General features: G+C 45.3%; 1 protein-coding gene across 1 annotated transcript in view; it reads right to left on the reverse strand.

The window, feature by feature from the left end:
* Positions 1 to 283: 283 nt before the first annotated feature.
* Positions 284 to 20,724, reverse strand: part of LOC126531927 (glutamate receptor ionotropic, kainate glr-3-like) — a 111,063-nt gene continuing 90,622 nt past the window's right edge. Inside the window, exons 3-8 of the mRNA XM_072287675.1 lie at positions 7,910 to 8,071; positions 7,304 to 7,421; positions 5,852 to 6,069; positions 3,553 to 3,842; positions 768 to 967; positions 284 to 288 (exon numbers count right to left, since the gene is read on the reverse strand). Of these exons, the coding sequence (XP_072143776.1) occupies positions 284 to 288; positions 768 to 967; positions 3,553 to 3,842; positions 5,852 to 6,069; positions 7,304 to 7,421; positions 7,910 to 8,071 (993 nt within the window). The remainder of the gene's footprint in view (positions 289 to 767; positions 968 to 3,552; positions 3,843 to 5,851; positions 6,070 to 7,303; positions 7,422 to 7,909; positions 8,072 to 20,724) is intronic.

The following is a 20,724-nucleotide window of genomic DNA, read 5'->3' on the forward strand; positions in this document are numbered from 1 at the left end:
GTAACTTCAGCATGTAGATAAACATAAGCATGTAGGCCCCTTTCATGCAAATACTGCTAAGGCGATATATAAAATTTGTTGTTTGTGTACCATCGGTGTCATTCTTCAACTTGACCCTTTCCCAACTACACACCTCTAAGTACACTTTCGTTGTCACTCCTGAGCCTAAATTTCGCCATGAGGCGCACACACAACTTGGTAAAGAGCGCAGCAGTACCGCAATGTTTCATAATTTTGTAATTATGAAAAGAATCGCCCAATGACGTTTTTTGAGACTGTTCTTTCAGGCTGCAGAGAAAACAGAAGACACGGCAGTGGTTTATGTGAGGAAACATTATAGAACACTTGGTCAGCAGCTTTTATAGCAAAGACCTCGTTATGTCTCCTCCAGCCAAGCCCGTCCTCCGCATTTACCATACCCAACAGCGATGCGTTCACGCCTTCTCCCCATTTTTCATGACGCGCATAGTGTCACGTGCTGACCAACAAGCCGCTTTAGGCAGCGTCTCCACATGGCGCCACATTCACGCGCATCGAAGCACGGCATGCTTTTGTCATCACGATGCACGTACAGCTAGATATATACATTATCTGCATGATATTGCTCCGTTGAACACAATTCACGCAATGCGCAAGCACTAAGAGAAAACAGAAAGCGGCTAACGCGTTGGCGGATGCAAAATCGCCGCTAGTAATAATGTTTATACAACAAATACTGCATCTGATTCATGCCGTTTGCATAATGTAGAAATGGGAAACTGCTGTACCGCCAACAAGCAGCTCGGACAGGAACCCAATGGCTGATGCAGCGCTGAACATGAAGTAGATGAAGAAGATGAACTGCATGTCGAACATTGACAGGGGCCTGTACGTGTCCTCACCGGAGCCAGAGGCGCACTTCTGCCAGTCGCCGTACTCCTCCTCCATCCAGGCATCCAACAAGCCGCTCTCCTTCATCCAACTGATTCTGCTCTCAGAAGAAAGGTAGGCGAAGTGGCGAACATCTAAATACGGGAATCGCATTTCCACAGGATCGCCAAGCGGTACGAACTCCCACAACGTGAAGTTAAGAGAAGGTGTACGGTGTCGACAAAGAGCCAAAAACGATCCAGGCGTCTTTGCTCAACATTTTCAAGGCCCGGCTTCTTTAATTAGAAGCCCCTTCAGTACTCAAGCTATCAATACAAATCACGCTAATTTAGGCTAAATTACCTACAATCTTAAAAAACTTTAATAGTAATTACTACCTAGTGTCAGTCCGTTTGCTACTTTAGTATAAGTGCAGCTGGGAACGGTAAAGTTAGTAACATAGCTGACTAAACAAGGTAGTCACTGTTACTAATCAGTCTCAGATACTCATTCCAAACACAGTGAGAACTACCGGATTCAAAGTTTCTATTACTTAACACGTACATTGTGCCTATTGTGGAATGCGCCATAGCTGGTCGGATATATGCTGCAGAGGTGAGAATTTTTGCATCATGTGGCGCGAAGTACCTTTGGTATTGGTAGCGAAGACCCGTTAATAACAGTAGAACGCGGCAGTAGTAATAGTAGTAGCAGTAGTAATGTAACAGTAAGTTTTTTCACGTCTTTATGTAACGTCTTTTTTTTTCCACGAGTGTAGTTTCGCTAAGGTTACTGATATAAGGAACTCAAAACTTTCCGGCAGAACCCATCTGTAATGCTACGCTAAGTCTAAGACTCGCACACCCACTTTATTCAACCTTAATTCCATCATCGTTGAGTTCATCTGTTGTGCCCAGGAGAGCTATCACGGGACGGTGCATGCTGAAGTTTCGTACGCACAATTCGTGGGTGGCAACAAGTGGTTTCACTCTATGGCAATGAACTTCGGGTTTCGGTCCATAATAAAATTAATCAGTTGTGTCTACGGGTTAAGAGCGGAGTTGAGCGCGACCTTTTTGCAAATAAATAATGTGGAGCGAAGATACTTGCGATTAAGTTTCTATCGCGTTCTTTCCACACTACATTTTTTGCCTTACGTAAAATGGCATGCGAGCCACTGCGGCCAATTTACGATTGTACGGTCAAGCGTACATGCCCCTTCTGTGAAATCGCCGAGATTATGTGTATCGCCACGAGGGAAGCAAAAGCGCCGGAGGAGGAAGGCGCGTGGAGGTGGAGAAGAGAATTGCGCCGCGGGGAAAATACGGAGGAGCGCGCTAAACACGTGGCAAAGCAACGCTGGGTTGAGTGAAGTGAGAAAGGAGAAAGGAGGAGAAGCGTCGCGCTGGAGAAGGGCAGGCGGAGGCGCGCTTGGTTGACCTTCTCTGGCAGTTGATACGAGTTCTGTGTGCGCTATGGAAGTACCGGGTTCGGCTCTTGACCGAGAGGCCAAGCGCCGAGCAAGAAGAACGGAGGAATGGCGGAAGCTGCGGCAGCCTGAACGTGACTCGACCGACCCCGAAGTCGTCGGCAAGCGCCGGGCCAAAACTAAACAAGACAGGCAGAATGTGCGGGCTAGGCATGACCAGTAGATTGTGTCACGCAAGATGACATAGCTTAGAAACTACGTAACAGCACCCATACGCTTGCGCGCAACCCGAGCTCACCCAGTAAAACGTCACTTTAATTTTCGTCTTTGTAATTAGCACACAATTTAAACTTTGCAACACATTGTCGCGAGTGCGCCTGTCATCGTGTGCTCAATCATGCCAATGTGTAGATGCAGCACAGGTATCAGTTCATTAGGAAAGTTGCTGAGGCATTCCACCTATAGCGCATGTCATATATGTGTATCAGTGCTCCGTCCGTATCACTCTACGAAAGTGAAATTGATTTTCTAAAAAATTCGTGGGCATAGGAAACTATATGATAACTTTTGTTCCTTCTACTAGTTATCTTGCCTTTTTCCTTCTCTTGGTGGTGTTTTATGCAGTGTTTGCGCGTTGCGAAATAAACCTAAGAGTGTGTGTGCTTTTAATAATGTTTCGGTTAGTAGCAGGAATTTCTGTCTCCGGTCTTTCTCTTCACCCTGCGTGTATTGCGCCTTTTAAAATTATGCGTCGAATCCAACTCCACCAATTGTGTATGTCACTCCACAGTAAGGAAGTTCTAATGTTCTAATGAAGTTCTAAGGAAGAGTGCCAACATGATCCAGTTAGTAGGCACATTGCTCAGCGACTGAAGAACGGTACTCGGACCGCGTGGCGGCTGGCATTTTTTGCGCCCCCTATGAGCACTGGGTGCCCGCCGAAGAACCAGATGCCATCACAACGCGTGACCTAGGCTCTCGCATCCATGGGATACAAAAATTCGTCAGCTTGGTGTCCCCAGCACCCATCGGTAGCGCAAAAAGGGCAGGCAGCTACGCGCTTCTAATATCGCGCTTCAACCGCTGAGCACTGCGCATGTCACAGCCAGAGTAAAAACCCATGTAATAGGAAAGACTGAGGGGACGGATGAAAGGTTGCATAATAATAGTTTGCTATTCGCCCATTCTTTTTGTCTCTCCCGTTCAATGAAGTAATATTCTATTTAACTTACGCAATAAATTACCCCTTGGGCGTTGATAACTGTGTTACTAACCGTTGGTTAACTATGGCCACGAACGCTGGGTCTTCGGTTCGATTGAGCGCCACCGCATACTTGTGCGGAAAGAACTGCTCCTGCGAGAAGCTGAAGGAGCCCTGTGTCAACAAGCCGCAGCGGGCTGCCACGTGGAAGCGCATTGTGCTGGCGTCCCTGACGATGACGGCGTCTCCATTCTGCACAGCGATGAGGTTCGCTCTGGAGTAGAGCAACTTGTTGTCGAACATGCCATTGCAGCGAAGAACCATCTCCCACACTGCTTGGTACTCCGGTACATTTCGAGAATCCTGCGACGAGGCCGACGGCTTCATGCTAAACGCTATACAAGTCTGTGATCTCGAGTCAAAAATGCGTTTGCAGTTGCGACAACAGTAGAAACCAGTGCCAGTGTTGAGCACGTTGAACTTCTAAGCTGCCCCGCTTGGCAATTTGTTTTCCCTTTGGTATTCCTTTTGCTCAGTTGAATTATTGCATTCTGTTCAATTTTGGACGCTTCTGTTCGGTAACGTTCAGTGCCATCCAACGAGCCGATACTTGACTAGTATGCAGAACTGTGGACCCTAGAGGCAGATAATGTTGGTGGCAGTCGTTCCAGGCGCAACGTACGTGCCCAAATCCGAGCCAGTAGATTGGCACACAAGGTTGTAGTTTGGGATGGTTGGTTTGCTACACTGCGATATTTAAATATTCTGAAAGCTACAATATGCAAGAACAAGCAGGCGCACGTACATGTTACTGCAAATTGATTAGCGCCTTTAGAACACCGCTCAATTTCCTAGCGCCTAGAGTGTTTCGCGTCCTAGTCATGGTATGCCCTCCCATCCAAACGAATGCAGCGCAGCATCAGCTGTTGTAGTCATCCAAAACAAATCGTATGGCTAATCTGTGAGGCGCTTTTGCTGGATGCGCTCTCAGTGCAGTTCCGAAGGTCGTCCCCAAGTGCGGTGCGACTGGGTGAATACTGAAAGCCGCCGGACATATTGGTCACGCCAGGCGCAGACATGGCAAGCAAATAAGCGAGGATCGTGTACCGCATAGACAACCTCACCTCAAGTTTCTGCGCCCACGACAGGGCTCGTCTTTCACCTACCTTAGCGAGGCGCACTCTCACTGGTGCTCATGTCCGACCACTCGGCATAACGCTTAGCTACAGCTGCACCACGCTCGCATTGCAGGTGGTCGCTTCTTTATTTTCGCGCGGCCCGCACCCTCACGTTCGGCCTCGTGAGCGGCTCTTGCGGCAACATCGGGATGACGATCTGAACGGTGCCTAGAATCCCTGCCGCGATCAGTTACGGCTCTCACTGACACGGAGCCCCATCGATGATGCCACGGACCATTCGCCCAAACTTCGCAATCATCTTTCGAGACGAAGATTCGAGAAAGCTGCAGGAGGCCGCGCAGCCTCTCTTTAATATCGCGGCCTGAGCTGCAATAGTGTCTGTGGTCTGCCTACCATATCGCTGACGTTATAGATAACATAATTTGGCTACATAGAGGCGTGTACGAATTGCGGCCGAGGATTGGCTCCCATACGGGCAAGATTGAAACGACGATTGCTTAGTCCTAGAAATTCTCCGTGTTTAATAGAGTATGGCATGCAAATTTCTGTTTATTGCATCATGCGTGTGGATGGTATGAACTGCAAGTATAATTATAATGCAAAGTATAAATTGTGCACCCACGTTAAATACAGGGCCGGTAACAAAAAAAAAATAACACGTTCTTGGGCTAAATCTTGTGTAAGAGTAAATTCCGTCCAGTCCTATGCTGGACAGATATTTAGCGAAGATGGCTGGCCAATGGCGAAGATCACTTACGAACATAAAGACTTTGTGACTGTGACCCCACATCATTTCAACATTCATTGGCGATCTTTGCTCCTGCTTTTTTGTCGTGGTGCTTCACCGTCATGACCATGTGCCATTTCCTTCGTCAAATATTCCAGATAATATCAGCAAAAGTTAACGAATTTCGTGAATTCGCTGCGCTTGATCATTGCTTTTCGCCCCCTTCGAAGTGTGACCGCAGTGGTCGGGCATAGAAGCCGCGACTTGGTCGCTCGGCAACAATACGATATAGTCACTGAGTTTCTGTGCTTGGTTATGCCAAGTTTTGATTAGGTTAACGTTGAAATTCATGTTCCTGCATTTTGAGCAAGTACGTATGCATTGTTCCGGCGTCTTTGCACAATGAACGCCAAGTCTTTTCTTCCGAGTAACTTCCGTTTCTTCCGCAGTTGTTCTAATTTGGAAAATGCTGACAATACTAAAGGCGCCGTCTATTCAATACGTACCCTCAGCAGGGATTCATAGGCGGTGCCCTCCCATATGAAGGTCTTCATGTTCCCGCGCTCGGCGAGCTCCTTCATGGATTCAATGCGATCAGGTTCGGTTCGCACCATCATTGTAGCCTTCATATGACCCGTAAAAGCGTTCATAAGCACCAGCACCGTCAGCCACCACATGGCAAATACGATCCTGGATGGCGTACCACGTGGCGGCCGTGGCGAAGCTGTGTGGAAGAAGCGACATGGACTCGATAGTCAGTGGTCGCGGATTTCACATTGGCCCGCTAAGCATCATGTCTTCCATGCACTGTGGTGATTCGGAAGGTACACATAGCAACTATTTTTCTTGTGGTACAGATTCCAGCCAATATTCACCAAACTGTCCAATATCAAGCCCAATAAAGCATTGCAGAACCAAGAATCACTCCCTTTGGGTGTTTTGTAACGCTCAGTGCATGTACACCATGTGGGAAATATGGGACACGAAACAGGAAGCTTACCCATATAATCTGCTTTAATTAAAGATTCATTATATCCCTACATTGCCGAAAGGCTGGACCCTGGATTAAGCTTTTGAGGGTATATCGCACTGTGTTGCAATTAGAACATATTAATTAAGTACTATCCAGTATTCTGCAATATCTAATTGAGAAGCCTGTTTTCTTCCCTGAAGCGCTTACAATTTTCTTTTATTGCGAAGTATAGTTTGCATCAATCACCCGCTTAGGATCCGTATATTGTCTCTGCGACTTTGATTACTTATTTTTTATCGGTCTTGCTAACTGGCTTCTACATTGGCCTAGTCATATATTCATTCGTTAGGATAAAGTTAATCGTCCGAGTACGCCGATTCAAATTGACTACATTTCCTGAGCCAAGGGCTCCTAAATTCGTAGACACAGTGCCCCATTGGCTGTCATGGCGTGCTAAAGCATGTATCCCAGCTATGTTTCCGCAATAAGGCGCCGTAAACACCAATATAATGATTCGCACAACAATCTACGTGTATAAATTACAACCACTTAGCCATCATATGCTTGAACATAGATACAACCCCTTGCAATCCTGCGTCCAAACAGTGCTGTGCTATGAAAATAGTACCGCACTCATCGTGATGCGCTCTGCATCATATATACAGATTCTGCACTCAGGTGCTCCACTTAAAACATTTACTTCCACTGTGAGTTAAATTTGCATTAATTTTTCGATATTCAAATAAATATGCTATTCTGGTGACTTTAGCTTAATATGTGTTTCATGCACAGGGTTGTCTTTGTTAGCACAGCCCATATTTCTCATTCGTTTGTGAAAAACCTTTATTTTAGGACGTTTTAGTTATTTACGTTAGAAAATAAAACCACTGTTGCAAGGTGACATCCGTGCAAACGGTAATACGAGCAATGCTATCGCTGTTGATTTTTGTGCACATGTACTTCATCACTCCGAAGGGGTTCTCACCTTCGCAGAATAACATAAAGAAATACATCCACCAGTTTGCCGACAGCATGTCTTGGACGGAAGGGCCCCCCTTCTTTTTCTTGAATACTTCCAGCATCACGGCTGTGAGCACACAGAGCTGCAGGGAGACCAGCAGGGCTATCCACACCTACCAACAACCCACGTACCGGTAATAGAGCAGCACGTAATTCTCGTCGTACTGTGCACGCCAACTACATTTTTAAGCAACGCTCCTGATAACACAAGAGGTACACTACCCGCTGTCAGTTGACGGGAACCAAAATTTCTAATTTAGCGATGGCTGTCCCCTATCTCGCGAGAAACCACAAAGAAATAACTTCTGACGTACTCCAGAGGGTAATCCATATTTGATAGTTTTACGTATTATTCACAACAAAATTTTTGAGTTTCCGCAAATTCCGCAATATTTACGCACGAGTGATCACTAAGATGCACAGAGATTTGCCGGAGAGTGGGCCTCGTGTATGCTTATCTTGAATGTAGAGCCGTGCACCCCTGAACTCTCGATGCACATGCGCGACATGTGTGTCCGACGAGAAATGAGCCTATTCGCTCTCGATAAACAGACGAGACTGCTCCGTTTACCTCCAAATTGAACGCCATCAACGTGCCGAAGATGCTTCCGTGAATGACGTTGGGAAAGCCGGCCAGGATGGTCAGGTAGTTCGTAGTCACTTGGGAGCTGAATGTGATCACTTGCGAGCGACCGTACGTCATCACTAAAGGACCCAGAGCCAGATCGGATTTCTGAAATTAAACGAAGAATTCAGGGGTGCTTTATCACGCCTTATATAGACACGGGCTCTAGCACACTGCGGCAGAACATTATGACACACGTTCAGTTTCGAACAGCGCGGCAGAATCCTGCCGGTAGTGTAGTTTACACTCCTGCATTTTTGTAGGATATAGAACACCGCCGGGTTGGAATTGACGCAGTGCGCACAGGGACGACGTCCATCGTAGCTCTGGTTTAGGTTTTGGGAATAAAATGCAATAATTTATTGCAGGTAAATAACGTAGCTTTAAGACTTGCAAAATGTGATCCAACGAGTAGTTGACGAATAATTTACAAGCTAATCGTGGTTTCATCTACCACTGCTTCATGCTTCCGTATGAAAAAACAATGATATATCACAAAATTTCACAATTACATGCGTGCGGCTATTTTTATTTCCGTTGATGTTTGCTTCATGCTTTTTTGGTAAGCGTTCTACCGGTTCGCTGCACCATCGGTGAGCTAGGGGTTGCAGTTTGATGTCCTACAAGACCAAATATTACTATCCCCAAATACCTTGGTATTGTGATCTCTGCATGAAGAAATGTTGTGGCTTTCTTGCTTGATAAGGCACCGAAAGGAAACAGCTCGGCTTAAAAAAATAGATGACGGCATGCAACACATTGAGATAAACGTTAAATACGCAAATAATCAGTGGGCAGGGGATATGCGGAACAAAACACATCAAAACAGTAAGAGCAATACAATTGAGTTGAGTCACCCATGGCTGATTTAGGAACATTTTGCAATGAAGCTGTTAGTGTGAATAGAAATGTTCGAAAAAAGTGTATGCGTGTTTTCACAGTGTACTTGGCAAACTGGATGCTTGAATGAGTTCATATTTAGAAAAATAAGTGAGACATTTACGTTAGAGATGCTCCGAAGGCATATTTTCGAGTGTTTGGCTTCATTACGGGCTAAATAAATTTGCTACACACTCTTGTACTTCCTCTTTAAAAGCTTGGATGAAACGTTTACCACGTTTCACCATTGATCCGAAAGAACGAAAAGTGGCAGATATATTACGAGACTTCGTTATATAAAGTATGAGACTCATGCTCGGGAAATCTTTCTTTCTGAAAATTATTCACCGGTACTTTTATTGCTTCCTATAGACGGCCGTGATACAATGTTTATTTTACACCTACTTAAAAATCGCCTCCAATATCTTAACTACACCTTATACTATGCCAAAGCAATTTACTTTTTACCGTCAGTAGCGTAAAGAAGTCGCAGTTCCAATTCTGGACCGTAGCACGAATAAGGGAACTGGTGCGACTCTTCTGGAAACGGTAAAAAAAACGACATTGCTTTCTCATAGAAGAAGTCGTACCTAATACAAAGGGGAGTCGATATTTTGGAGAGAGACAAGAAATGGCTTCGCTCTTGTTACTTTGGTTTCATATTAATGGCAAGACGCGCGCATTTAGCTTCACTGGCATCATATAGAAACGGAGAGAAAAGTTCTGGTGAATAGTTTTCAGAAATAAAGATTTTGGAACATCACCGTGTATTTACCAATCCGTACTGAAATAGACCCCCGTAATTACTACACCAATAACGACTTATGGCATGTGCGAAAAACGGGATTTTATATGGTATCCTATATGCATGACATCGTAATATTCAATAATGGGAGTTATGGTGCATATAGGCTTCAGGGGGTGATATCATATTTAGAGAAGTTGGGGATCATGTATGGAAACGCGTGTGTCGAAAGCTGCAAGTGTGCAGATGTATCACAGACTTGGTAAATAATTACTGAACATTTGTTGCCTATCTAATTTCCTGTCTGATACAAAAGGCGAACTCCGGAAATTTTGACCGCCTGGGGTTTTTGAATGTGCACCTAAATCTAAGTGCACGGGTGTTTTTGCATTTCGCCCCCATCGAAATGCGGCCGCCGTGGACGGGATTCGATTCCCCAACCTCGTGCTCAGCAGCTCAACACCATAGCCACTGAGCAACTACGGCGCGTAAATTTCAAAGTTAAAACGGAAATTTTGTGGCTGATGCATGGGCAAGTTTACAAAAGCCTCGGTTAAAACAGCTTTTCCTAAAAATTACATAAGCAAGTGATCGAAAACGTTATACGGTCATTATCGGAAAGGCTTCCTGGTGTCCTTAAAGAAGTGCGTGTTGCACTTATTTCACAACAGGTGCAAGTGTGGGCCATGTTATTCGTAATTTCTGCAAAAGCTCAACATTAGCGGCCTCACTTTGGGCGCTTAAAATAATTCTTCAAATCTCCTCTTCGCCCTCTTTCAGGCATCGTAGGAGGCGCCCGAAGTATTTTACGAAAATTAAATGGGCAATTTGTATATTTTCTGTGGGTAAAAGAGGCAGGCCAATGGGGATACGTAGACAAAGTTGAAACTATGTGGTGTAACTATAGTGTTTGTAGTCAGTTATTATACAAGTGTTCCAGGATTTTGCCAAGCGTCGGTTATCAATGGCACAGCATTCAGCTAACTGTACTCGAAGGATATTACCTGCCGCCAAGGACAATGTTAAATATAAAAAAGGAGCACATCGTTGCTGACGTGAATGCAAACTTAGATATGAGCGGATGAAGTGTGGCCTTTGTAAAAAAATTAATGCAAGTGTTCCAAAGCGAAATATGCGGGCAACGTTCTATATTACGTAGTTTTTTTACAGGTGATAGAAATACTTAATGCGACTGCTCCAATGAAACAGCTTCTCTAAAATTTGGGCAATGATTCTGTGAGGTCGTACCAGCCTATGGTAATTGTTTTTTTTTCTCCCTCCACATGAAGTCTATCTTCGATGCACAGAAGTCACAACCTTTTTAATGAGAAAAACCTTGTATACTCTTATAAAAATACAGGATGTTCTAATACTTGCGATTGACATTGGTCAAGGTACAAGAATGACTTGTTTTGTAGTATCGTATGTATTCTCTGGAATGCAGTTACATACTTGAAAAGTGAGCCGGTCAGCCAGTCACTCTACAACATTGAGCGTAGGTTGTGATGCGTGACCAACCCAAATTCAGTAAACCAAAATGAGGCGCACATGCAGTTACTTGAAGCACAACCTAGAAACATTTTATTTATTTACAGGTCACGGATCTACGTGTATGCGCTCGTAGTGTAATTGCTGCAGTTTAAAAAACATCTAACGGAACAAACGCTCTTGAGATCAAGAATTCTGTTATGCCAAATATTCATACGGGTATTGCTGAAAGTTGTGCTTCTTGGGCGAGTTGTAAATGCACACTGTGCTGGGGCACGCGTTGAAGATGAGGACAGAGTAAGAGCACACAGATAAACATAAAGACCACATTGTCCTCGCCTTAAAAGCGCACACCAGCACTGTGTGTGGGTGTGCTTTAAAGACAAAGACAGAGTATCGTTTATACTTCTCTGCGCGGTCTAACTCTGTCCTCGCCTTCAAAGCGCTCCCCAGCACAATAAGCGTCAAGCGAGTTCCTGTTTTTCGTTTTCTTATTGCAGTAATCCTGGGTCACTGCCTTGTTCTCTTTTCTGGACACTAAGTATTTCTTAGTGAGTTACCACCATATTTAGGCACGGGGTGTGTGCCTAGCCTGTTATCGTAGCCTGATCCTGGAGACTGTGCAAGCAATTTAAAAATCAGGGCCGATATGTGCTACTAGGTTTTTCTCCCGGGGACTACTGGCCAAGGGATGTTCCGAATATATGTATATAAGTTGTATTTATTAAACAAACATAAATAAAAGTGTCCGATGACAGTATTCAAGCAGCCCACCTCTAGCACAGCAGCGGAATTCTCTAATCACGGGTGCATGCGATGCAGGGCGAATGTAGCCATTCTCAAGAATTTCCCGCGTGCAAACCTGTGCATTGAGGTACTTGGCGCCTTTTAACGCGATAGCATGAAGGGCCCCGTGTCGCAGAAATGCCGGTGTCAGTGTCGGCGGAGCTGTCACTGAGCGAAAATTGTCCTATGTATTAAGGTGTATGTATATGCCATGCGTCACTATATGATGGCCGATGCAGGCGCCCGCCCCAACGAAGGCCACGACCGCTCTCTGGCTCTCGGGCTATCGGTTGATCAGGCTAGCGCTGCATTATCATTTGTAAATGCACTTTTTAAACAGTCTCCAGTTCTTATTCCTTCGTTCACTTAACATTTTCGTGGAAGTGCAGGGTTAACACGGAAGTTCGAGCGGGGCCCCACGTAAACGGTACGTCCTTCTTCAGAAGATCAGTAAGCGGTCGGACAATCGCTGCGAAGTCTTTAACGAAGCGTCAGAAGTAGAAGCATAGTCCTACAAGACTTCGGAGGTCTTTGACAGACTGAGGTACAAGAAAAAACGTGACAGCACGAATGTTCTCCGGGTCTGGTTGAATACCGGAAGCGTCAACGAGGTGACCCAGCACTGTAATCTTCCGACGACCGAAGTGACACTTCGATGAATTTAGCTGGAGCCCAGCCTCGCGGAACACTTGAAGAACATTTGATAGGCGCTCAAAGTGTGTCTCAAATGTAGGTGAAAGTACAAGGAAGTTGTCTAGGTAGCAGAGGCATGTTGACCATTGGAACCCTTCAAGTAAAGACTGCATCATACGTTCGAACTTTGCTGGGGCGTTGCATAGACCGAATGGCGTAACCTTGAATTGATATAGGTCATCAGGGGTGACGAAAGCGGTCTTCTCTTGGTTCTTTTCATGCACAGAAATGTGCAAATGACCAGACTGAAGGTCTAGTTATGAGAAGTATTTGGCACCGTGGAAACAATCGAGGGCGTCGTCAATGCGAGGCAAGGGGTAGACGTCTTTCTTGGTAATGCGGTTTAGGTGCCGATAATCTACGCAGAAATGCCATGCGTCATCTTTCTTTATAACAAGTACCGAGAGCTCGACGAAGGTTCAACAATACCTTTGGAACCCCCCCCCCCCCCCCCGATTTTGTTCACTTTATCTAGAATAAACTTACAATCGGAAGCAGAAACTCGACATGACCGGCGATGAATAGGACTGGCATCACCAGTATTTATGTGAATCTTAACAATTGAAGTGTGGCCTAATTGGAGAGGTCGAAGATGTTGTGGTAGGAACCCAAAAGGCAACACATAGCTGCTGCATGTTCAGGCAATAGGTATGCAGCAATCGTGGGTAAAATGTTGCGCCAGGACAAATAGTATCCTGTGGACGTGGTGAAGAACCTGAGCAGACGTCAACTGAAAACGTCTTGACGTGGTCATATTCTATAGCACGCAGAGTTGCAGCCGATATGCCTTGCCGAAACTGACGACGGGGAGGCATGTCCGGTTATTGACGATGGTAACGACGGAGTGGGGCACAGTGATATTGCGAATTAAAAGGACATCAGGAATAAGTGTGGCGCCGTAATCAACATCGGGCAGAGGAATAGATGAAAGCAAATCGTGGAAAGTAAAGACTTTAGGCTGCAGGCGGAGGAAGGCGGTCATACTACAGTTGTTCGGCAGTTCGGTACGAATATGCGCGAGTACAGGAAGTTCCAGGCAAAGGGTACCGGCAGAACAGTCGACCAAAGCTGAATGCGCCGGAACAAAGTCGAGTCCGAGGATTAGGTCATGGGGACAATTGGTGAGCACTGTACATGAACACGAACGTGGCGGTCGGCGATACTGATACGGAAAGTACACATTCCGGTGACGTCAACAGTGCTACCATCGGCCATACGTACGGTTGGAGTAGTAGGAGGCGTGCGAACCTTCCTTAGTCGACGACGGAGGTTACAACTCATTAGGGTCACCTGGCTCCAGTATCTATTCACGCCGTCAAAGGGACACCATGGACGTGAACATCAGTTACTGGTTCCTTGGAAGCGTCATTGGAGGATTTCTACACGACGACGATAACGCAGCACTGCCAGGAGCTGCATGGTCTTGTTTTCCACTCGGGAGGGTCCATAATTGGTCGGCGCCGAATAGCAGCGTGGCTGGGGCGACGTGTTCGACGGCGTTGAGGTGACGGCGAGCGAGCGAGCAGGACGACTGTCATCGACGGATACGACTGTGGTAGGAGGCATACGGCGAGGCGAGTAACGGCACGGGTCGACATATGGGCGAGGAGACGCGGGGATAAGAAGCCCGAATACGGCGACGTCCAGAAGGCGCGACAGTCGCGAGCGAATTGGTCAATGCGTAGGCAACGGAAGCAAATGAGCTTGTCATACGGAGTTGTCCACTCGGTAGGGTTGCAGTATCTGGGAGGGGAATACCGGTCGCTTTGAGGCGTAGGTGTCGGCACCGGTCGGGCGTCATGTCAGGAGCATTTCCAACAAGCTGCGCCACAGATGTCGCCAATTTTCTTTCAGGGGGCGTCATTCCGCAGCATGGCGCTCCACGCTAACCGCTCACTGACCGTGGACGGACATTGATCGTGGTCGGACAATGTCAAAACGACGAACGCTCTCTCGCTCTCGAGCTGTCGGCTGAACTGGCTAGCGCTTCATTAACATTGCAAATACACTTTGTAAATGGTCTCCAGTTCTTATTCCTTCGTTCGCGTAACAATAACAACGGCGTCAAAGTAACTGGGGCCAAAACAGTAACAAGGCTTGGCTGCCGCCATTTCCGCCGTGCTCGCCGGCTGACGCATTATAAATACAAATTAGGAGGATATGACGTCTCAGCGGAGAGACAAGAACTAGGAGTCGGAATCCTGATTAATAAGGATATAGCTGGTAACATAACGGAATTCTATAGCATTAACGAGTGAGTGGCAGGTCTGGTTGTGAAACTTATTTAGAGGTACAAATTGAAGGTCGTACAGGTCTACGCCCTACATCCATTCATGATCACCAGGAAGTCGAAAGCTTCTATGAAGACGCGGAATCGGTGGTGGGTAAAGTCAGAACAAAACACACTATAATGAAGGGCGACTTCAATGCCAGGGTAGGCAAGAAGCGAGCTGGAGAAAAGTCAGTGGGGGAATATGGCATAGGCACTAGGAATAGCAGGGGAGAGTTAGTAGAGTTCGCAGAACAGAATAATATCCGGATAATGAATACCTTCTTCCGCAAGCGGGATAGCCGAAAGTGCACGTGGAGCAGTCCGATTGGTGCGACTAGAAATGAAATAGACCTTATACTCTGCGCTAACCCTGGCATCATACAATATGTGGACGAACACGGCAATGTGCGGTGCAGTGACCATAGGATGGTAAGAACTCCAATTAGCCTAGACTTGATGAGGGAACGGAAGAAACTGGTAGATAAAAAGCCGATCAATGAGTTAGGGGTAAGAGGGAAAATAGAGGACTTCCTGATCAAGAACAGGTATTCGGCTTTGACTCATGAAGAGGACCTTAGTGGGGCAGATATGAGCGACAATCTTATGGGCATCATTGAGGAGTGCGCAATAGAAGTCGGTGGTAACGCCGTTTGACAGGATGCCAGTAATCTATCGAAGGAGATGAAAGATCGCATCAAGAAACGCCAATGTATGAAAGCATCTAACCCTACAGCTAGAATAAAACTTGCAGAACTTTTTAGGTTAATCAAGAAGCGTAAGACAGCTGACATAAGGAAGTATAATATGAATAGAATTGAACATGCCCTCAGGAACGCAGGAAGCCTAAAAGCAGTGAAGAAGAAACTAGGAATAGGCAAGGATCAGATGCATGCGTTAAGAGACAAAGTCGGTAAGTTCGTTACTAACGTGGATGAGATAGTTCAAGCGGCTGAGGAGTTCTATAGAGATTTATACAGTACCGGTGGCACCCACGGTGATAATGGAAGAGAGCATAGTCAGGAAGAATTTGAAATCCTACAAGTAACGCCGGAAGAAGTAAAGAAAGCCTTGGGAGCTATGCAAAGGGAGTAGGCAGTGGGGAGGATTAGGTAACAGCCGATTTGTTGAAGGATGGTGGGCAGATTGTTCTAGAAAACCTGGCCATCCTGTATACCCTGTATACGCAATGCCTCATGACTTCGAGCATACCGGAATCTTGGAAGGACGCTAACATAATCCTAATCCATAAGAAAGGGGACGCCAAAGACTTGAAAAATTATAGACTGATCAGCTTACTGTCCGTTGCTTACAAAATATTTACTAAGGTAATCGCAAATAGAATCAGGAACACCTTAGACTCCTATCAACCAAAGGACCAGGCAGGATTCCGTAAAGGCTACTCAACAATAGACAATACTCACACTATCAATCAGGTGATAGATAAATGTGCGGAATATAACGAACCCTTAGATATAGCTTTCATTGATTACGAGAAAGCGTTTGATTCAGTCGAAACCACAGCAATCATGGAGGCATTACGGAATCAGGCTGTAGACGAGCCATATGTAAAAATACTGAAAAATATCTATAACGGCTCCACAGTCACCGTAGTCTTCCATAAAAAAAGCAACAAAATCCCAATAAAGAAAGGCATCAGGCACGGAGATACGATCTCTCCAATGCTATTCACAGCGTGTTTACAGGAGGTATTCAGAGACCTGTATTGGGAAGAATTGGGGTAAGAGTTAATGGGGAATACCTTAGTACCTTGCAATTCGCTGATGATATTGCCTTGCTTAGTAACTCAGGGGACCAATTGCAATGCATGCTCACTGACCTGTAGAGGCAAAGCAGAAGGGTGGGTCTAAAAAATAATCTGCAGAAAACTAAAGAAATGTTTGACAGTCTCGGAAGAGAACAGCAATTTACGATAGGTAGCGAAGCACTGGAAATGGTAAGGGAATACATCTACAGGTAGTGCGCACGGATGCGGATCATGAAACTGAAATAATCAGAAGAATAAGAATGGGCTGGGGTGCGTCTGGCAGGCATTCTCAGATCATGAACAGCAGGTTGCCATTATTCCTGAAGAGAAAAGTGTTTAACAGCTGAATCTTACCAGTACTCACGTACGGGGCAGAAACCTGGAGGGTTACGAAAGGGGTTGTACATAAATTGAAGACGACGCCACGAGCTATGGAAAGAATGATGAGTGTAACGTTAAAGGATAAGAAGAAAGCAGATTTGTTAGGAACAAACGCGAGTGAATGACATCTCGGTTGAAATGAAGAAAAAGAAATGGGCGTGGGCAGGGCATGTAATCATGAGAGAAGATAACCGATGGTCATTAAGGATAACGCGCTGGATCCAAAGGGAAGGGAAGCGTAGCAGGGGGCGTAAGGAAGTTAGGTTGGCTGATGAGATTAAGAAGTGTGCAGGGACATCATTGCCACAATTAGTAAATGGCCGGGGTAATTGGAGAAGCATGTCAGAGGCCTTTGCCCAGCAGTGGGTGTAACTAGGATGATGATGATGATGATGATGATGATGATGATGACGATGACGACGACGACGACGCCTTGAATCACGTGACTTTCTCCGTACTATACTTTTCAGGGGAGAGCAGTGCGGACTGCTCCGGGCTGCTCTCGGCGCTGCTGAAAAACTGCTCTTGCTCTACCGCTGTATGACGGCGCTCGCACTCCTGTTCGACCACTGAAACACGCCGCGCCTGAAAAAAGCACTTTTAGTGTGCTTTTGAGTGCTCCTCTTCTCCCAATGGAATTCGGCATTAGTATAGCGTTCGCAACCGAACGTAAATGCATTACGTACGTGAAGAAATAGCGTCGTCTTCACTGCGCATGCTCCGAACATTATTAGCTTTCAGCAGTCTACGTGGGCGGCGATAACCTACGTCATTTCGCGACTTTAACGTTCCTAATGTTTACGGGCGCTAATAAATAGCGTTGTCAAACATGGTGGCACCCATGGCTTTCGCTTCACCGTGAATTCTCGTGATGACTCGCGAGTAACTATTGAAATCAGCTTTCGCTTCCATTAAACTCACTTCAAACGCTACTTATGAGCGCTTTGTGCGTCCAGTTTTTGTGATCATTCAGTGATTCCGGCGTCCGTAGGTCTAAACGAGACGCGTCCTGAGAGCAAGAGCAGGATAGATTGCCTTGGTTTGGATACGTCTGGCACTAGGTACCAGCGGCGCGTGCTTTTTTAACATATTACGTGCGTTTTCGTTACCGCACGGTAAACTAACAGTATTGAAAGGACGCGCACCGTAATGTCCCACAAAGGTGCTTACGTTTGACGTACATAAGGCGACAAACGCTAGTCTAAAACTGGCTAGTGTCTCTTTACCCAGGCCTGCGTTTTGGTTCTGTCATGGTCGTTTTGTTAACTTGGTATGTAGCAAAATTGGCATGGTATGATGAGAGTGTATGACGAACATAAATGATCGGTAATGACATGAATATTATGACATGTGCGTCATGTAGGTCATAATACAGCCGTATCATCTTTCTGCTCTCAGGGTCTTTCATTAACTTGGCAGGTACCAAAACTGGCATAGTATGACAAGGGTATATAATGAACATAAATGATCTATTATGACTTGAATATCATGAAATGTATTTCATGTAGGTGATGAATCAGCCGCCTACGTCTTGATACTCTCATGGCCGTTCCGTTAACTTGGTATGTACCAAAAGTGCCTTAGTATGACAAGAGTGTATGGCGACCATCAGTGATAGGTCATACCATGAATGGCATGAATGTTATGACATGCCTATCAGGTAGTTTATGAAACAACCGCCTACATCTTGATATGTATGAAAGTTGACATAGTATTGCCAGAGTTTATGAAAAACATAAATGATAGGTCATGACATGAATGTCATGACATGCGTGCCATGTAGGCCATCACACAGCCGCATGTGTCTTTGTGCTTTTATGGTCATTTCGTTAACTTGATATACACCAAAACTCGAATAGTATATCAAGGGTGTATGACCAACATAAATGACAGTTCATGACATCAATCTCATAGCATGCATGTTATGTAGGTCATGGAACAACCGCCTACGTCTTGGCATGTACTAAAACTGGCATAGTATGACAAGAGTGTATCACGAACAAAAATGATAGGTCATGAAATGACTATTATGACATGTTTGTCCTGTAAATCATGAAACAGCCACCTTCGTCTTGGTGCTCTCATGGTGATTTCGTTAACTTGGGTAGGCTCCCCGCACACTGCCTCGTATACCATCGATTCCCACCTGGCGTGGACTCTGTCGGATTTTTTATCCATGAGCGGTCTGCGCACGTCAAGCCACGCTTGTTTAACAAGCTTATGTTTGTGGCAATTCATACTGGAGCTATGATCGTTACAACATGTAATATTCTCAATGTTGCAATCATACTGATCGTTTAGCCCTTAGGGCGAAATTGCCATTTCTTAAACGAATAAATCAATAAAATTGTCCAATGGCCGGATTCGAACCGGACACATCTGGCACAGAAGCATGATATTGTAACCGTTATTTTACGAACGCTTTTCCTGCAGAAAAGCGTGCCGCATAATCAAATCGTGGTTATGACACGTTAAACCACGAAACTTATTTGAAATTCATTAGCACCTCATCACACACCAAAAGAGATAGTGCTGCAAAATAAAATGCCAGTCCGACGCCGCTTCTGCTCCTCTCACCCGAGATTAATGTGACGCGCGGTGACGCCGCCCCTGTCTCATCCCCAACTAGATCAGCAACGCTTAGTCTTTCATCTAATTCAATTGGAAGTTGAGTCGCCTACTAACTTTCTTTCTATTTATGATCAATCGTGGTAGCAGTACATGCACCCACCTTCATAGTTGAGTGGCATATTCGTTGTTTTGCGCTTCATCCTGTAAATGTTTGCTCCATTGAAGTTTTTGGATTTCGTGTCAGCTGGCAACGCCGCTTATAACGAGAGCTCAGGAGCCACCATGGCTCTGTCAGAAGCTCTTCAACGTACGAGTTGATCGACCTGTTCTCCTGCCTTCTTCCATGGGGCAAATCAATACATCTAAACTACAGCCTGCTCGATCAACGTTTTATGGCCCCCTCGAGTGCCAGAATTCCAGCCTATATTCAGGTGGCTTTACACTATTGTTCGCAAGCAAGGGACATATAAATAAAAACTAAAGGTAGAAATGACAAGCTGGTGCATACTGCCTGTTGAAACATTATTAGAGGGACGTAATAAACTCCATGCAAGTGAAAGACAAAGCTTGAATAATATTGCAAGTACTATTACTGTTGATATTCGCAACCAGGCTGTCCCATTTTCCTTTCTAATTCGTCGTTTTACATATTCTTTTCAGTCTCGGAATGCCTAGACTTGGCAGTAGTAGTAACACCATCGCACTCTTGGTATTACTGTGTCACATAATTTTTCCTCAACCTTCCATCACCGCATTTTCAGTGCCTTGCATGGCGTGTTCCCTGGCTAATTGAATCCAACCCTAGTATTTTTGTATCTGCTGAGAGTACATGCAGTAATGAAACGTTTTTACCTGCAAACAATAGTGCATGCATGTTTGTGTCCGAAAAATTACATTATAGGATCTGTGATGAGTGCCCTAAGCCTGCATTTGAAATTTCTGTCATGGAAGTTGCTATGTAGGCCGTAATACCTAAATAATGAGCTAATATAGCTAGTCATCTTGCGATCTAAAAATAATTTCAGGCTACCAAACAACGAATAACAGAAAGGATCCAGTACCACATGTTGCAAGGAATACTTTCCATTGTTAGCATACTTTGAAAGTTCGTCTTCTTTAGGAATCTCAGGCCTTATCTTGCATGTAATAATTCAATTTTCAAGTGTGCGTAGTTGCTTTTT

This window comes from Dermacentor andersoni, chromosome 4 (genome assembly GCF_023375885.2).
Source record: "Dermacentor andersoni chromosome 4, qqDerAnde1_hic_scaffold, whole genome shotgun sequence".
In the NCBI taxonomy this organism is placed as follows: Eukaryota; Metazoa; Arthropoda; class Arachnida; order Ixodida; family Ixodidae; genus Dermacentor; species Dermacentor andersoni.